The following is a 17446-nucleotide window of genomic DNA, read 5'->3' on the forward strand; positions in this document are numbered from 1 at the left end:
AATTAGTTTTATAATAAGCCTTCTGCAGTTTGCCCAGCTAGGGCTTATTTTCTCTATTATTGTATTTGCTATGGCAGAAAAAAGCTCCTGTTTGTAGAGACAGTCTTGAGATCCTATGGCTTAGAGCAGTGGTCTCCAAACTTTTTTTGATCATGCACCTCTATCAGTATCTTTTTGAGCATGCACCCCCCATATATGTATATTTATTTATAATTTTATATATATATGTGTGTGTGTGTATATATATATGTGTAGTACTGAAGTTCTCATATTTTATTCCTGCAATCCAGTGGATCATCTCACACACCTCCAGGGGCTGTATGCACCCCACTCTAGAGACCACTGGCTTAAAGGAGCAAATATATATACTGGGACGAAACCAGTACTAAATAAAACCATATTTTTTAACTGAAAGATGTTTAGAATTGATTCTGTGTCTTAGCTATTTGTTCAGGAATACAGAGAATAGAGCCCTGGATACAGCTACTGGAGTAAGATTCTCGTGATCAGAGGAAGCTCCTTATGTCTCATCACTGGGGAATTACTAAGAGGGTAAGTTTGTCTCTGCTATAAGAGTTTTCAGTTTTAAGACAGTTGTGGTAATTAATACCATTACCATCTGGTAATTTTCCTGAGATTTAATTCAAAAGATTGTGTTAAAATGTAGAGTAACAAGAGGTCACTGAATGAAGTGCTTGTCAGGAACAGATATGTCAGATACATTAAAAAGAAAATTCCCCAGATACCTGTCTTGTTAGATGATAATATAATCTTCAGATAAGCTAGATGAGAAATAGCAGTGAATGCACACTTTTGTTTAAATGTGCTTTCTTGTGTTGAATTAATCACACAAAAAAAGAAAAAATTGAACAAGCTGAATAAAAATGAATTTTCTTCTATGAATGTCTGATGTTAAAATATAATTTATTTCATATTGACACAATCTTAATGCAAAAGTTAAAAATGTAATGAGAGATGCAGAAATACCCCAACAATCTATGTATCAAAGCAGTCAAATAAAGGTTTTGTCTGATCTCTAAAAAACGCATTTTTTTCTAGTGATTTAGTCAGCAGCAAGAGGTTTGCAGACAAAGAGGCTCAGGTGACCACTGCAGGGCAGGATTCAGAGCCCTAGGAAACTGGGCTTCTTTTTTAGGGGCGAATGGCCATACTACCACTTCCTCAGGGAGCACGTAGGGTTGGTTTGATATTTGGCTGAATGCTCTGAGGATGAGACAGCATACTTCTAGCTATGCTTTTTGTACCAGTGAGAACCTATAACCTACATCTTTTGGAACAGCTTGAGCTAAAAGTGTATACTCTAAGCTTCAGGCATGCTGGATCTTTTGATTCCTCGGTACTTTATCTTTCTTTACTTGACAGTCTAGGGAACTTGACGAAAACCTGCTATTCTGATAAGAGGAGTCTTTTTCTCATAAATAATGGCCTGCATCTTCAGCTGCCACAAGCTGGCATAACTCCTCTGATTTGATACCAGGACGTAAAACCATGGAGATTTACTTCCATTTCCTGTAGTTCTACTTAGACATGAGACCTGCTTCTCTTCTGTTCTTAGCATGGTATCTTAGTGGACCGTTTCTAGGCTGAAGTCCTATCTTTGGTACAAGTAGCTGCCACCCATGTTAGGAAGTGGTCAGGGTTATATTATAAATTTGGGATGTACTAAATTCCCACTCTCTCTGCTTCTTTTGCTCTTGTTGGTCTCTGTGTTAGCTATTTTAGCTATTGCTCCTGTGTGAGATAGTCCAGAATCGCTGACAGATCCTGTAGATGGTGATACACATAATTGAGCGGAATCAGATAGATTTGTTGTGCACTGTGCCAGATCACTTTTTTTAATGCTACGTTACATGCCCCGTTTGTCTCCAGAAGTGCTCTCTGATGCATGCACTGCACGCCTAACTTAGCAGCACAGTCTTACTGATGTTTTTCTTGTGCTTTGATCTGAATGTTGCTGGGCTTAGCATCTCTTGCGTTTGAAGCCTAATGCTTCCCTTCAGCCCGTGTCTGTCATGAGTGTATATCTACTGCACATTGTGAATGAGGGGAAATAATTGCCAACTTGAGCAAATACTCATTTATGTGACCCAAGTTCAGCGCTTACCTCCGTGACAGCAAAGCTTCTTTTCCCACATGGAACAACCTTGTACCATTTGTCATGCAGAACATCCATGAAACCGTGAGACTTGTACTGGCTTATCAGTTCAGAGATGTTTGAGGTGAGCGGAGAGTTAGGGGGAAGACCAATACCATATCCTAGAAGGAAAACCAGTACAATCATCTCTCTCTTACTTGTTCGCTTTTTGCTAAAGTATGTTCATTTCAGCTATTAACTACCAGCATGGAACATCAAGTTGGCATTCTGTTTCAGCAAGCCAGTTCAAACCTGGATGCTGGCTTACCGTGGGTTGAGAATGCCAAGATGAGACTTTTTGCTGTGCAAAATAAAGTAGCCCAATACAAACCGGATATGCAAATTCCAAATTATTAAGGCCACAAAAGTAATATGTAAAATTGGAGATTCAAAAACTTGCGATGGAAGTACAGATAGACGAATAAATCTGTCTGTCTCTAAAAACACAGCCTTTTGCATGCCCTTGCCCTGGGTTCTTCTTTTTTTACCTTGTTTGAGCAATGCAAAAGGGCCTTAACGTCAAGTAAACTCATCTGTGATCCCTTTACATTTTTAGATCAGTGGATGTGACTGTGGTGTCAGATGTCACATTTTCTTTTCTTCCTATGTAGTTTCTGATGAGAAGCTGCGTGCGTGCAAATGTATACGGGAGCAGTCTGTATTGTTAAAGCCCAGGGACTATGCTTTCTATTTGTGTAGTTCTGCTCTGGCAGTGACAGGGACCTTCAGATAGTAATACAGTTTTTAGCCACTGTGTTGTCTTTTACCACTTTAAAGTGCTGGTAAAGGACTTTGTGTAAGTGAAAATGGTTTCAGTAACTCTAAATATGATCTTTCTGTTTGCAGAATCTGGGTTTTGACTTTAGAAAAACAGATACAATTCATGCCTGGAAGACATGCAGTTGCATGCAAAGATGTCCTGCCAGTTGCCTGCAGAGAAGCCTTTCTAGTCCACTGTGGATTTTTGTTTTTCAGTTCAGAATTCAGAATTTTAGACTGTCTCCTTTAAAAAAAAAGAAGCAGGAAGAAAGGAAAAAAAATGTACAAGTGGTAAATTTGCCATCCCAGTGGCTTGCTTTTCAATGATGCAGCGTGATGTGGTGATATGAGCACCTACAACGCAATAGTCTCCCTTGCTGCTGATTTTTGTACATTGTGCCTATATTTCCACCTGAATATATTTGCTAACATTGAAGGAATGGTTTCAGAGAAGGCGTAGCTAGGGTTCATGAATACCACATTTTCAGCATATTGAAGTGTTTTGTAATTAGGTGATATGAAGTCCAGTTACGTAAAAACATATAGTTTGGGGTTTATTTGGTTTTTCTGTATTGAAATTTGCTCTACTTGATTCAAAGTTGTGGACGCTGATGGTTTACTTCAGTAGAGCTGACCTTTCTGAAATGGAAGATTTATCAGGTTGCACGCACATGGTGAAACATGCAGCTGCACACCCACAAATCTTGCTACAGCCTGAACAGCTCTCTGTGCATCTATCCTCCCCGACAACAAAAAGAAAAGAAGAAAATGGATTGCTTTCAGGTCTCTGGTGTGAATTCAAATGGGAGACACTGATGAGGTATAGCAAAAAGGAGCGTTCTACAAAATGCCTAGTGCTGGTGACTTGTAGCTGAAATGATTAAAATGCTCAGCTTCCCCTGGCCTTCATTTAGCATATTGCCTTCCTCAATCAGGTTTAAACATTTCTGAAGGAGGTTGTTTTAATGTGCTATGGGAGCGGCCAGAGTGATTGCCCTTGGAGGGGAGGAAAGAGGGAGCTTCAATCATTTTCATCGGCCATCAATCACAAAAGTGATTCCTGAAGTCTAACAGCTGCTAACGTGCTCGCCCGTGCTGGAGGCAGCTTCAGCCGAGCCTTGCTTCCAGGCTGCCTTCCAATCTGTCCTTGCTAATACACCAGGGCTGCGGGAGGCTGCTACCAGGGTAGGCTCCCTTCTTTAGCTTCAGTTAGCTACAGATTCAGCAGGAATCTTAAGCTGACCTTTAAAATGGGAACGTATTTATCTGCTTCAGATGAAACTGTAGAACAGCATTTTGAACGTATTCCACTGAGTTTTGAACACGTGTAATGAAAGTGAGCCTACAAAAAGCAAGCCTTATTTCAGGAGCTACTGTATTTCATTGTGAGCAGTGAAATGGACTATGCCTCCTACTTCTTTGGAGATGGACCATCTCAGCCCTTTGAATAATTCCTGTATAGAGCACGGCAACAGATGCTACAAGTGATCTGAAAGTTCAAAAACCACAAGAAAGGGCAAAACCTTGGCTTTGCTTAATCACTGAGAATTTTACCATAATCTTCAAGGGGTCCACAGTTTCACCTGCATACTTTCATTGAGAATACCAAATCACCATAAAGCAAACGCAACACCTGAGAAATAGAGCAGTATGTTATAAAACTGATTATTACCTTCAATGGCAAAGGGTTTTCCCACAGTTAGAAGCTTGCAGTCGGCATCTATTGATACTTCATAATCCAAGAGTGCTTTATCCATGATGAAGGCATCGAGTTTCTCTGGATCATGCCTGTATTCAACATCAAAGTCAGAATCAGAATCACTTCACAGTCTAAGACTCAGGGATGCTCACTGAACATTTATCTATGCAGTTCTCTGGAAGATTACTGAATGAAAACAGAGACCAGGGACTGCTATTTTAAATGCAAAACTGATTTATATTGTCAAGAAAGGAATTATCCATGAAATACAAACTTTGTGCATCTAGAGCAGGACAGTGGGGGTAGGACTTATTTTGCTTCCATGAAGTACTACTGATCTGAAACATGGAAAATACTACAATATGTTAGACCTCGACTCAATTGAAAGGTAGCACAAAGCCTTATTGGAAAAAATAAAAAATTGCTAAAATACTACTGCTGTCTTGGTTTCTCATTAGAGCAAAAATGCAGAAGGATAACTCATACCAAGGTGTTTGTCCTCCTTTCTCCTTGAATATGAGGTAAATTAATTTCCTTCACCCAGATCAGCTTTTCTCTATGTTCAGTCTTCATGAACACAGAGCACTGAATTTTACTAACATAATCATTTATGAATAGCACACTTGCGTAAAATGATGATATAAGAGAACAGTTGCAGTGCCTGTTCTCATCTGATCCAGGGACTGCACCTTCCACTCCTGTCACTTTAAAGGTCCTGATGTGAAGTTACATTACTTCATTGATTTCGATGGATTGATTCCAGTTTAACCCAAAGGAACTGCCATGTATCTTAATTATCATTAGGATGGGTCTGGGAAAAATACATAAACAGGAAACAACTTCTGGTGAAAAATTCTCAGGCCATCTGTTATGCAACTTCTATATGCAAAATGAATGAATTATTTCAGGCTTATTTTATCACCTCTCCTGTTTCCTGGCAGAGTGAATCAATTGTGTGACCCCAGACTGTTAGGCACAAATGTCTCTGAAACACAAATGTCTCTGAAACACAGTGATGCCATGATTCCCTAATGCAAGAAGATTTGGTGTTTATTACTTTTTACCAGTCTAATGCTTCTTTTATTCATTTTAATGATAAATGCTTTAACGTTTCTCCCTTCTCTCCTCCCAGCATGCTGAAGATGCTGAGGAACCTTATTCGGAGCTTTTGCTTGGACTGTGATGTTTTTTTCTGAATGTTTCTCACTGCCTGATGAAGGGCTCCCAAGCACAGAAACCTGCCAGGATTTATATGTTGCCCATGCTTGATGGCACCCTAGCAGTCAGTGCGAAGCACTGCTTCCCCTGGAAACCCTCCAGCTGGTGGTATGCTAGCTTGCTCTCCAAGTATCACACCCTCCAGGTGATTACGTGCTTTCTTCTCTATCTGCCACACTCCCTTCAATGACTGTTTTGTGGGATAAGTGACACTGAAAGTGGGAAACCCATCACCACCTCACTGCCGTGCATTCTGGTTGAGGGACCAGATCTGCTGGTGCATGCAGAGGCTCACTTTAGATATGCTACTCCATCTGGGGTTGCAGGGACATTGTACCGTCGCATGTACTCATGCATCTCTGGGAAGCTTTGCCTCACATAGTCTTCTGCGCTGCTTTCTCGCACGGTTCCAAACCGAAACCCTTGGGATGGGTGGTGGAGCTGAGGAGATGAAATTACAGATTAGCAAAGTAATTTTCCTCCTTCACATCTGGTATCTTGGTCTTATGTGTGAACAGTTTGTCAGAAATTCTCAGCATTCATGGACCTGCCTCTGATGTTTTCCTGCAGTCAGCTTTCCACATCACAGAAAAAGTTTGAAAAGACTTACCAGATGACTGATTAGCCTGTTTGTGTACCCTCAGAATTTTCTTCAAAAGTGAAAAACATTTCCCTTGAGATACCCTGAACCCCAAAATCTAGATGTTTAGTTGTATTATTTGCCTTTAAACTAGTCAACATTTCAGGCAGTGTCAAGAGAAGCCTCTAGGCTTGCTAGGATCCACTTTCTGGGACTCCGGGTAGCCAGCCAAGGACCCACAGTCTGGATTTGTTTTGGCAGAATGTCTTTTATTGACTCCTTAAGGATGACATTGAGTCTTCTGCAGAAGGGTAGTACCACCATTTCATTTCTAGAAGCCTAGACACCATACTACAGACCACTGCTGTCTTTGCTGCCATTCTCCACAGAGAAACTAAGGACTGAAATGTTGTGGACACCAAAAAGACTCCCCTGGCAGTGAGAAGGAGGAGTAATACCCCTCAGCATAGCCCAGGCTGTAAGCTTGATTACCAGGCTACACACATACAGACAATTTTTGCAGTTCTGTGTCCTTTCCTTTTCACAACTGGCTCCATCTTCTGTATTAAAGCCCTGAGTAGTTTGGATGTTCACAAGTTTCACAGACCTCTGTTGCTGAAGTACCCTGTTTGTCTTTTGAACGTTTAATGACTCATGGGGAAATTTTCAAATTGCAGTGGAGGTGTCAGGCAGTGTCCTCTACCACGCTCAGCACTTCCTTGAGATGGCCGAGTGTTGCCAAGACCATACTAATTGGAAAGCCTTCAGCAATGTACCAGCCTCTAAAAGGTCAAACTTTCAGAGCACAGGAAGCCAAATAAAGCTAAGGCTGAAGTAGTCATGCTCTATTTGCTTCCCAGGAAGCTCATGGTCTTCACAGCAGCTTGCAAAGATGATCTCACCATGGCCATGCTCTGCTTTGGAAAGACCAAGGAAAGAGGCGTTCTGCTGGTCCATCTGGCTCTCTGCATTATCATCTATGTAAAACAGGGTGTAGGGCAACACAAAGCTGTACAAAAGACCTTTCACACTCTTCTCTTCAATGACCCCATGGATAAAAGAATATTCCTAGCTTTTTTTAAGAATAACAGAGGTAGACTGTAAATGCACAGTCATCTAGTTCAGTCTGAAAAGGAACAGAGGTCTTTTGGATGGTATTTTGATGTCCTGGAAGCTATGAATATGCTGTATTTCTGGTAATTTTTAATCTGGAAAGTAGGCAGGTGCTTTCCACATTGTGCTCTGCTGATCTGGTCCCTATGTTGCAACCCAGGAATGAGACCTGTGGGTAAATGCAAGACTATGGGCATGGAGGGAGCCTTGGCATGTTTTTTGAGGTGTTCTGGCCTGGATGATCATGGGACAAGCAATGCAGGGTGTGCCTCCATCCGGAGCTGGCCATAGTGCATGCTGTGCCAGAAGGACTGTAGGCGCAGAGGGAAATGTTCTTGCCTGGAAGTGTGGAAGCAGCATTCAAGTGCCAGAAGACATAAGTAACAGAAAGTGGTGCTGTGACAATACGTCATGGAGACTTCCAGCACAATGCTGTCAGCCCAAATCTAGGTCTAGTCTTGAGACATTGAAGTTGACTTGCTTACAGAATGAACTTGGAGTGGGCTCCATGCACTCTATGTCCTAAGAAGCTAGTCGCCACAGTCAGTACTATTTTGGGGGGTTTTATTTCTTGGCAGTTTCAGTGAAGAGACCAAAAAAACCACTGAGTCTCAACCCTGAACCATGCTGCCACCTTCCAAGTCAATTTGGGCGTTTGTTGTGATATTTGTGGCCCACCTAGTGATGCCAATTGCAGTGCCACATCTGCTCTGCAGATAAAGCCTGCTGATACCTGGACTTCCAGTGACCTCACTGGAAGAGATATCTCCCAGTGACTTCACTGGAAGGTATCCCTCACTCAGACTGTCACCAATGTCTACATCTAGCTAAATATTTAGGGCTCTATGAGAAAGGCTAGTACAAAAGAGAGAGTAAACTGCACCCCCATGCACTTTTCTGTCCCAAATGCTTTATTGAGGACTGTCCATGCTTTGCTTTGTGTTGGGCACACTGTCAAATTTCACCACAAATGATGACAACATTGGAATATGTATTAGATCAAAAGTCCATCTGGCTTAATATCCTGTCTCTAGCAACACCATATGTCTGGTGGGAAGTCTTGGAAAGTCTATGTAGGGAAGTTATGTAGTGATCCTTTGCATCCTATGCTCTTCCTGCTTCTGGTAATTGATGCCTTTTCTTAAGTATAATTATGTGTCTGCAACTTTGTATTTGATGACTCTTGACTCCTTTTATGAAGGATAAATCTTAATAGTGTTTTAATCCTCTATGTCTTTTGGGACTTCTGTTTTCTTCTTACTGCTGCTTATCCACATGAGGAAAAGGTTTGCTTGCAGCTATATGAATAGTGGATTAACAATGCAAAATGCTGCCAAAAGCAGATAAAGGACTACCTGCACTAACTTTACTGCTAATCTACTAAGACTGCTAACGGTTACTTGCTTCAACAGAAGATAAAAACTTCAGGATGGAAACAAGACTCATCAGTTGTCACTGCTGCTTTCTTACGTTCTGTAGTCCTCTCCTGGGAAGATTCTGTGAAAAGATGGAAACCACAAATATCTGTGTCCCAACAGGATAGGTAAATGTCACAGTCTTCCTGTGAGTCTTGCCTTATTAGTTATCTCCTTTTATATTTATCTTTTCTGTTTCTCATGCTCTGTTTCTTTTGTGTTTCTTATATTTTAAGAGTCCTATATTGAAAGAGTCTTTCTGCTTTCTTTAAACCAATAACAGAATCCTAATGCCTAGGGCTTCAGAGAAACCATGAACTCTGAAAAATCAGCATTTGAAGAATCACAATTTGAAGAACCAAGAATGGATTATATTTTTTTTAACTGGTGACTTGGGGGAGACAGTTACTTGCTTTTTTATCAGTAATAGCAAATATAAAAGCTGTCTTACTGAGAAGAAATAGTTGTCCAAATTATAGGCATTTCTAGTATGTGGAGACTATGCTTCTGTGTATACTTTAGTGAGTTTTTTTCATTCAAAGCTCAGTCAGTGTGAAAGGTGAGTAACCATCACAAAGCAGGTGATGGGCACTAGGAACTGTTAACACTTTTTGTATCCGTAGAGTGCCTGGGGATTTGCTGGTGATTTGAGTATGATTAAAAATAAATGAATGCAAAAGCTGCAGATCCATCTCCAGACACGAGCTTTCTTGGCACTCGGCTTAGATAACCTTACGAGGTCCCTCCAAAATCAAACATCTATGGCTGTAAGAAATCGAAAGAACAAGGTTTGTTTTGACCTAGAGAGAGGCTTTCACGGGACAATGAAGTCCCGGCTTGACAATTCATTGAACAAGATGTAAAGATAGTTATGGGTACAGATGATATATCCCTCTTTATTCATCTCTTTAACTGCCAGATCTCCTTTTTGAAGACCTGGGAGCAAAGGAAATCACTCATTTTTTTAAAAGGATCATTGCTCCTGAATATAATTGCTCCTCAGCCAGTAGGCTAACCCTTTACTCCCAAGCAACCTCTCCCATGCAAATGCACAGGAGCTAAGCATTGCTGCTGCCATGTGTGGGACTCATTAGTGTTTAGCAAGTAACCAGTCCTTTAAACGTTAGCTAGCAAGGCTACCACAGCACCACAGTGAACTGTAAACTGCACTGGAAGAGCTGCCGAGTGGGAGAAGTAGGGGAGTGCCAACGTCCTGGGAAATTTAACAGTGTGTATATGAATATATCAATGGAGTAGTTAAAAGCCAATATTTTTCAGGGGTTAAAAAGCTATTTAGTGTTTCTCGTTAGTGTCTCTCCCAGAAAAGGTGAAGGCTCTAGCAGCTAACAATATCATTTTTGCAGCTCAGATACTGGAGATCATGATTTCATATTAGCAAACTGAGTTTTATATCTGAAGCACTGGTGTATACCATGAATGGCCACACTACTTAGGTGCATCCCAAATTTTTAGAACCATTTCCCCCGTGTACTGTGAGAAAGCTGTTGCACATGAAGTTGTGAGACACATGGTGACCTCCCATCTGGATCTGGGCTAGTATGTGGGGCAAACTCAAGAGATGGTCATGCGAGCCCTCGCAGCAGAGGGATGTAGTGCCAGAGGGGGCTGAGCACTTGTTGTCTTGAATCAGTACTCTGACTTCACAGGTTCAGCACTGTGGAATGCCAAGACCAGAGAATCTTGCTGCATAGGTCAGAAACAGATGGTTCAGGAAGACGACCCACCTTCCGTGAAGACAGAGATCTTGGGAGGGAGGACTAGGAAATGCAGCCGACAAGTGCAGGATGAAGGTGCAGGAGAAAGGCTAAAGAACTTTGGAAGTGATTACTCTTTCTGGAATTGGGGCACCAGTGCTGTCCCTGTGTCCTCTAAGGACAATATCTACTGTGGGATGCATGGGCTGTGCTGGTATTTCCAAGACCAAGTCTCACTGTTTAAGAAAACATACCATGGGTAAGAAAACAAACAAGGGGTAATGTTTTCTTACACTGTGTAAGAAAACAAGGGGTAATGTGAATGCCTCCAAGGGCTGAAATGGTTGTCGGGTCACTTGAGCACTGAGACAGGGAGGTCATGTAGTGTTTAAGGAAAGCCAAGAGCTCTACAGAACATCCAGCTTCTCTTGACAGTGCCAGGAAAAGATCTGGGACTTCTCAGAGTCTTCTGTACCTTGTATAGCATTGTGCTACTAGACAAATGATGTTTGTGCTGCTTACTGCCAAAAGCAAATACTGCAGCTACCAGTTCCCTTGGCTTGGCACCTTACTTCTAGATCTTCTTGGTTTCTGTCTTCTGTTGTTAAAACATCTGCTGAGTGGGAAGTGGAGAACTCATTTTATTTGGGAAGATGTTGAGAAGAATTGGGCATGTGCATACATCTATGGCTTGGGGTGCCAATTATGCATGAAAATATCAATGTGATAAAACCACAGGAGCAGAAACAGGAAAATACAATCCTAAATGTCAGGGATTTTGCATTACTTGGCACATTCCAGCTTATGTAATAGAGTGCTATTGCATTCAGTGCTATCAGCTAGGCTGAGAACACCTAGACTCAGACTTGAAAAGACTCAGGCACAGAAATATCCTATGCAAGTTGGGATTTAAAACTGGAAATGCATGACATGCTGCCAGCAGTTAACCTTGACTTACTCCAAAGTTGGGCTGTTGGGTTTTGAGGTCTTTCTAGCAGGTTCTGGCTTCTGTGTGACCTTTCAGTGCTGCAAAGCTAGAAGATTTGGCTGTACTATAATTTTGAGGTTTGCATCGCACTTGGTTGTTGTGTGTTTTTGCAGTGTGTAGGAAACCCAGGTGTTCCGAATATAAATACAGTGAAAAGATGGTCTCAACTCCAAAAAAGCAGGCAATACAATATTGCCTTCTGATCCCATGGAGTTTGAGCTTGCAGGGAGCTGTGACGAGACAAGGAAGGTCTAAACAGAGCAACTGTTGGGAAGTGAAATTATGGCTATTTTCTATAAGCAATGAACCCATAAGTGACTGAAATCTAGGAAATGCTTTCCCAGTACTTGATCGATGGGGTGCACTAACTGCCTCACTGAATCTGATTCAAGACTATTCTGTGCATCTTGACAGCTGGCTGGAGGAAGAATGCTTCAGGAACTCAATTTCTAATCGGCACCTCAAATCACTAAAATGATTTCATCATTCATTCAGTTAGCTTCTCCTTTCCAAAATTCAACTCCACGAATTATTCTTCGAGGGAAATCAGAAAAGGGCAACCCAGTATACGCTGGAGTGCAGTGCCACTGACTGCACCCTGCAGTTACAGATGCAGAGTTAACTTCAGCTTTTACCATTTAAATTCAGCTTTTACCAGTTAAATTCAGCTTTTACCACCACCTACAGTACTGCTTTTAAATTTTAATAGGATATAGAAAGGGGGAACATGGCTTAAAACACTTTCCTAACTTTTCCAGCAACTTCTGAGGAAAAATTGTTATGAAAAGGTTTCAGTAGCTCTGCCCCATTATAGTGCTGGTTACCTGGTATAACACCAACTGTAGTGTTTAATGGACATCTCGTATATCAGCAGAATATAGTTGCTGTTAGTGCCAACACAATCTCTGCCAGGGAACTGCTGCAGAATCTTGAACAACTGTTCAGTTTCAGTTGCTAATTGCTGGAGAGGTGTAGCATTAAGTCGTCTGCTCTACTGTGAAGAACTGATATGCTTTTAGAGATCTGCTGTTTTGCAATGAGTCTTCTGTCTTCGGTGTATGAAGTAATAGCATTTTATCTTGCGTTTTCCAACCAATACATTTAAGTGGTCATCTAGCTGCTAACAGATTTCTCAAGACCCACTGAAATGCAATTGTTAGTGCTAAGCAAAGTTTCAGGGGAAAAAGAACAAAACAAATAAAATTAAAAAAACCCAAACAATGTAGAACTCTTCATGGGCTTTTCCCTACTTCTCTGCAAAAGCTTTTGAAAACTAACTAGTGAATATTTATGGGGTGCAGCGGGAGATAAAAGAAAATAAAATTATTCACAGTGAAGCACATGAATTTCAAATTTTAGCAGATGAAAATTCACAGCTGAACTTCTGGAAGTGGAGGCTTTGTTCAGAAACTGTCCCATGTGTTCAGGCTTGGGAAATGGAGATGTTCCCAGGGCCTCCAGGAGATGGTGTATGCAGAATACATTTGAAAGATCACTTTCGCTTCTCAGTTGCAAAAAGTGTCAGTGGAGCTGATACTTGGCTTGCCAGGATAATGTCAGATTTTGTTAAAATCCTGTCACTTTGAATCCAACTCAGCTAGGTCATTAGTTGGCATAAATCTTTACCGCTGCATTGAAGTCAATAAGCAGTTTCAATCTAGAAACAAATGCACGGTCCAGTACTGACAGTTTATTCTCCTGCATTGCAACAAGAGCATACATGAAAAGAAATTGTGACTTAGGCCTCTGTTTAAAAATATAAAGCCTCTGTATTGACACTCCCAGTGTGAGTGCTAATAATTAATTGTAAGATCTGCTCTGTTCCTCTGTGTGCTGCAGAAGCTGTACAGCTAAGGGATGACACTGGGGACTCCAGTCTGTGGTAGTAAGTTAATTTCTGAAAGTTGCTCTGCTGATGGAGTCACTGGGCACTGTCTTAGTACAGAAAGCTCTGTAAGAACAGAACTCTGGTGAATCTGATCTTAATGGTGTGTTTATCCCTGTTTCTTCATAAAGAGTTTTCTGGACAGAGGGATCTTTGAGCTGGAATTTATTCTGGGAGAGCCGAGAACTGTAAGGTAGAGTAAATTATCATAGTTCCCAACAGGCAGTAGATCACTGTTTCCAGTTGTACTTCAGCAGCACAAAGCAGGCATAAAGATGCTCCAGACTGGGTGTCTTCGACGACGTTCTTCTGCTTCCTACCTGTAAAATAGGGCTAATGCTGCTCTAAGGCAGGTGAAATCCTTTTAAAATTAGAAGCAAGGGAAGGAAAGCTGTTTGGCTGAATACATGCTCAAACTACCAAAGAGATGTGGGAGATTTCTGGTTAAATAATCCCTCTTGTCCTTTCATCCCGAGTCTCAGGTCTGCGGCTGAAAAGCTATCACAGTTGTCTACAATCCACTGAGGGCTGGAGGGTGAAACCTAATGTGACAGTAGCTTCAAGTATAGGTAGCTTTCTCGCCTGCAAAACAATCGTCTTTCAAATCCTTTTTCTTACAAATTTCTCCTGCTCCAGCTGTTGCTGGCAGTGCTAGAGCAGTGTTAGGGCAACACTGCCAGTCCCCCTGCCCCTGGCCATATGGCAATTGTCCCCTCGGTACCAGGGCTGAATGCAATCCTCAGTGGTGACACAGTCTAAACTTGTAAGGCAAGGCTAGTGCTCTGTGGTTTCCAGGAAAGGAACAGACAATGGTTTCGTGTTGCAAATGGGTCACCAGTTACTAAGACGAAGAGGTTTCCAATTGCAGATCATGGAACCGTCTACCAGCGCAGCCCTAGCTTCTTAAACATGTTATCTGCTACTGAGGTTTGGTTTGAAAGCGTCAAATGAAGCTAAATCAGAAGGAGTCCTTTGTTACTGACAGATCCAACATTGGAACTAAATGTTATTTTTTTCTTCTTGGAATCCATTTGGAACAGCAAGGCATGTGTTAAGCATGAAGTGTAACAGAAAAATGATGGGCTCATTTGGATGCCTTGACCTCTTGCACAGTAAAATATGGACAACAGTATTTGACTTTACCTCGTGTTCAGTCAAATCGTATTGTACTCAATGAAAACTACTTTTTTTCTAGAGGGCTTGGCCCCTTGGCATCCCTGAAATCCAGGGGATCAGTGCAGGAGCTGACTGAGGACTTCTATCACTAGGAAGGTGAGCCAGGCTAGCATCCAGGTCTCTGTTTATAGATCACAATGGCTGTGACTTTTGTGAACAATAATAAATATCCTCAGTGCTGCTAAGTCAGCTGTACGATGATCTTCATCTGCCAGGAGGTAAGATCAACCTTATGCATCTTCTCTGTTCTCTGCTCCTCTTTGCCAGTTACTTCAGGAACATCTCCTCATATTTCCCTGCTTGCATTATTTCTTGCAGGGGTCTGAGCCCCATCTATGATGCAGTTTGCTATTTCTGGTGGTGGGCTCGCTTTCCTTTTTTTTTTAAATGACATGACATATAGGTATACTGCAGCTTGAGAGTGAGAAACTGATGTGAAGTCAGCTGGGAAAATGCTAAAACACATTAATTCCTTCTGATGCTGAAAGAACAACCTTCATGACCTACACCACATAGAATGAAGACAGCAGGACTTCCTCCCTTCCACCCCTACCCCTACATTCTTTGGATCAAACAGTTAGCATGGTGAGGTAAAGAGTGTCCAAGACAGCAGGTGACAGTACAAGGCATTCTATGTAGGTGAAGACCTGGAGCAGTAGGGGTTAATATGCAAAGATACTGAAAGGATAATTGTTGGCAAGAAGCCACAAAAGCAGGTCTTGATGGGAAAGGAAACTTGATTTGGAGAACACTGCAGTGCATTGTCTGATAAACTGGATATCAGAATGATAAAAATCCGAACTAGACATATTCTGAGCCTCCAAAGCCATAACTTTACAAGAAAGCTTTAATGAGGTGATGGGGCAGCTAAACAAGTCAAGTGTTCACCACCATAAATTGCACAGGGAAGCTAAAGAAGCCAAGATTTCACCTCCATAAATTGCAGGTGTCTTTCATTCCTATATGAGATTGCTCTGCAACGCCTGTTCTTTATTCTGACTGGAGTTTGATACTTAATTTCTCCTTTGTCTGAGATTTTTTCACATTGGTCTCTGTGACACTTAAAGTCCTCTTGAGTTCAAATCCTTCACTGACTCATTAATACTCAGAAATGCACCATGTATTAATTAGCAGGCTGTGATGCTGTGAGTCATGACCTTCCTGTGTCCAGTGACTTCCTGCACAGAAAGGTATACTCTACAGATTTTGCAGCCAACTTCTTTTAATTGTAAAAAGAAAAGAATCCTGCACTCCTGTACAGATACTAAACCGCAGAGGAGCAATGAGATTCCTGTTAACTCCACTGAGTTTGTTGCTTGGTTTTTTGCTATACAATTTAATGCATTTAATGCATATTTAAATACATGCTATTTCATTATACATTTAATACATAGCAGTGCAAGTGGCACTCCTTATAATGATTCATCTTAGGTTGCTGCAGTGAAAGACAATGGCAGTCTTTAAGAGCATTTTCTTCAGTGTAATTCTTACAAGGCTTCCTTCTTTCAGGAAGAAAATTTATCAATAAACACACAACAGTTATGGCCTCACTCTAAAGCTTGCTGAACTTGAGGGAAAATATCATTAAATGCAGGGGTATTTGAATTGTGCCTCTAACAATGAAAAAGTGTCTGGACCTTTCCTTTTCTATAGTTTGGTATTGCTAAAGCTCATCTGCAGTTACTTGCCAGTGGTATTTCTGGACTATTTTAATACATGTATCAGGGAGTTTTTAACTGGTATAATAATGGCTATAAGGCCTTTAAATTAACTGAGATTTTAATAAATCAGAAATGAGAGCTTGCACCCTCACACTGTGTGTTTTAAATCTATAAACAAAAATCCGGGTGATTGTACATACTGAATTCCTGAGTAACAAAACCTCAGAAATATCTTGTCTGGATTACTCAAAGTGTTTAGTTTTAATAAAAAGACGGACACCTCGTAAGAGCTGTTCAGACAATGGATTGGAAGAGAAGCAGAGATGTCTGAGGACTAATCCCGAAGCACACCAAGGCTGTTGAAAGGACGGGCTGGATGGGGCTTGTCAGAGTGACTGTAGGTGTCTGCAGTGTGTTCCCTGGGGCCTCTACAGTCCTGCGAGACATCAGTGCTGGCCAGGCAAGTACACCATCGTGCGTGATGCAGAGAGGTAGGCACTTTCAGAGAATGGTTTGGGTGATCTCGTCCTGAAGTAAGTGCCTTCAACAGCAGCACAATGTGCCTACCTCTCCCAACTAGCTGTAAAAGCATATTAGACTGAGCGAATCATACATAATGTCTCCACTGCAGACATGTAAAGTTAGGTGAGATAACACAACGAAATTGCTGATGGTGGAAATCACAGGTGTAGCCCTTTTTATTAAATGAATCTCAATAGGTTCGATATTTTCTGTCAAAATACAATGTGGAAAGGAACTTTGCCATTGTCGAAGGGTGTTTTGAAGGTAAAGTGATCCAGAGAAGTAAAAATATAACCATAGTAAATTAACAGGCATACCTCCTCAAGCGTATCCTAAAGATGGCAAAGAAAAGCTGGCAGCTGTGACAGAAGTGACAATGGTTGGAAAGGACCTGAAAGGCTCATTATATTGTTGAAAGAATGACACTTTTAGCAGAAAGAAAGGCCACGCATTGGACCACCTTATGGAAAACCTGTCCAGCTCCTCAGCTTCTGCTGTTGTATGCTTTCTTGTTGGCACGTTTGAAATGTTTCTTCTGTCCTCTGGGCTTCCACAATTAT

At 41.4% G+C, this 17446-nt stretch overlaps 1 protein-coding gene across 1 annotated transcript in view; it reads right to left on the reverse strand.

The window, feature by feature from the left end:
• Positions 1 to 17446, reverse strand: part of GRIN3A (glutamate ionotropic receptor NMDA type subunit 3A) — a 73386-nt gene that overhangs the window by 14102 nt on the left and 41838 nt on the right. The window contains exons 4-6 of the mRNA XM_075488290.1: positions 6127 to 6272; positions 4587 to 4702; positions 2126 to 2277 (exon numbers count right to left, since the gene is read on the reverse strand). Of these exons, the coding sequence (XP_075344405.1) occupies positions 2126 to 2277; positions 4587 to 4702; positions 6127 to 6272 (414 nt within the window). The remainder of the gene's footprint in view (positions 1 to 2125; positions 2278 to 4586; positions 4703 to 6126; positions 6273 to 17446) is intronic.

This window comes from Mycteria americana, chromosome Z (genome assembly GCF_035582795.1).
Source record: "Mycteria americana isolate JAX WOST 10 ecotype Jacksonville Zoo and Gardens chromosome Z, USCA_MyAme_1.0, whole genome shotgun sequence".
Taxonomy (NCBI): Eukaryota; Metazoa; Chordata; class Aves; order Ciconiiformes; family Ciconiidae; genus Mycteria; species Mycteria americana.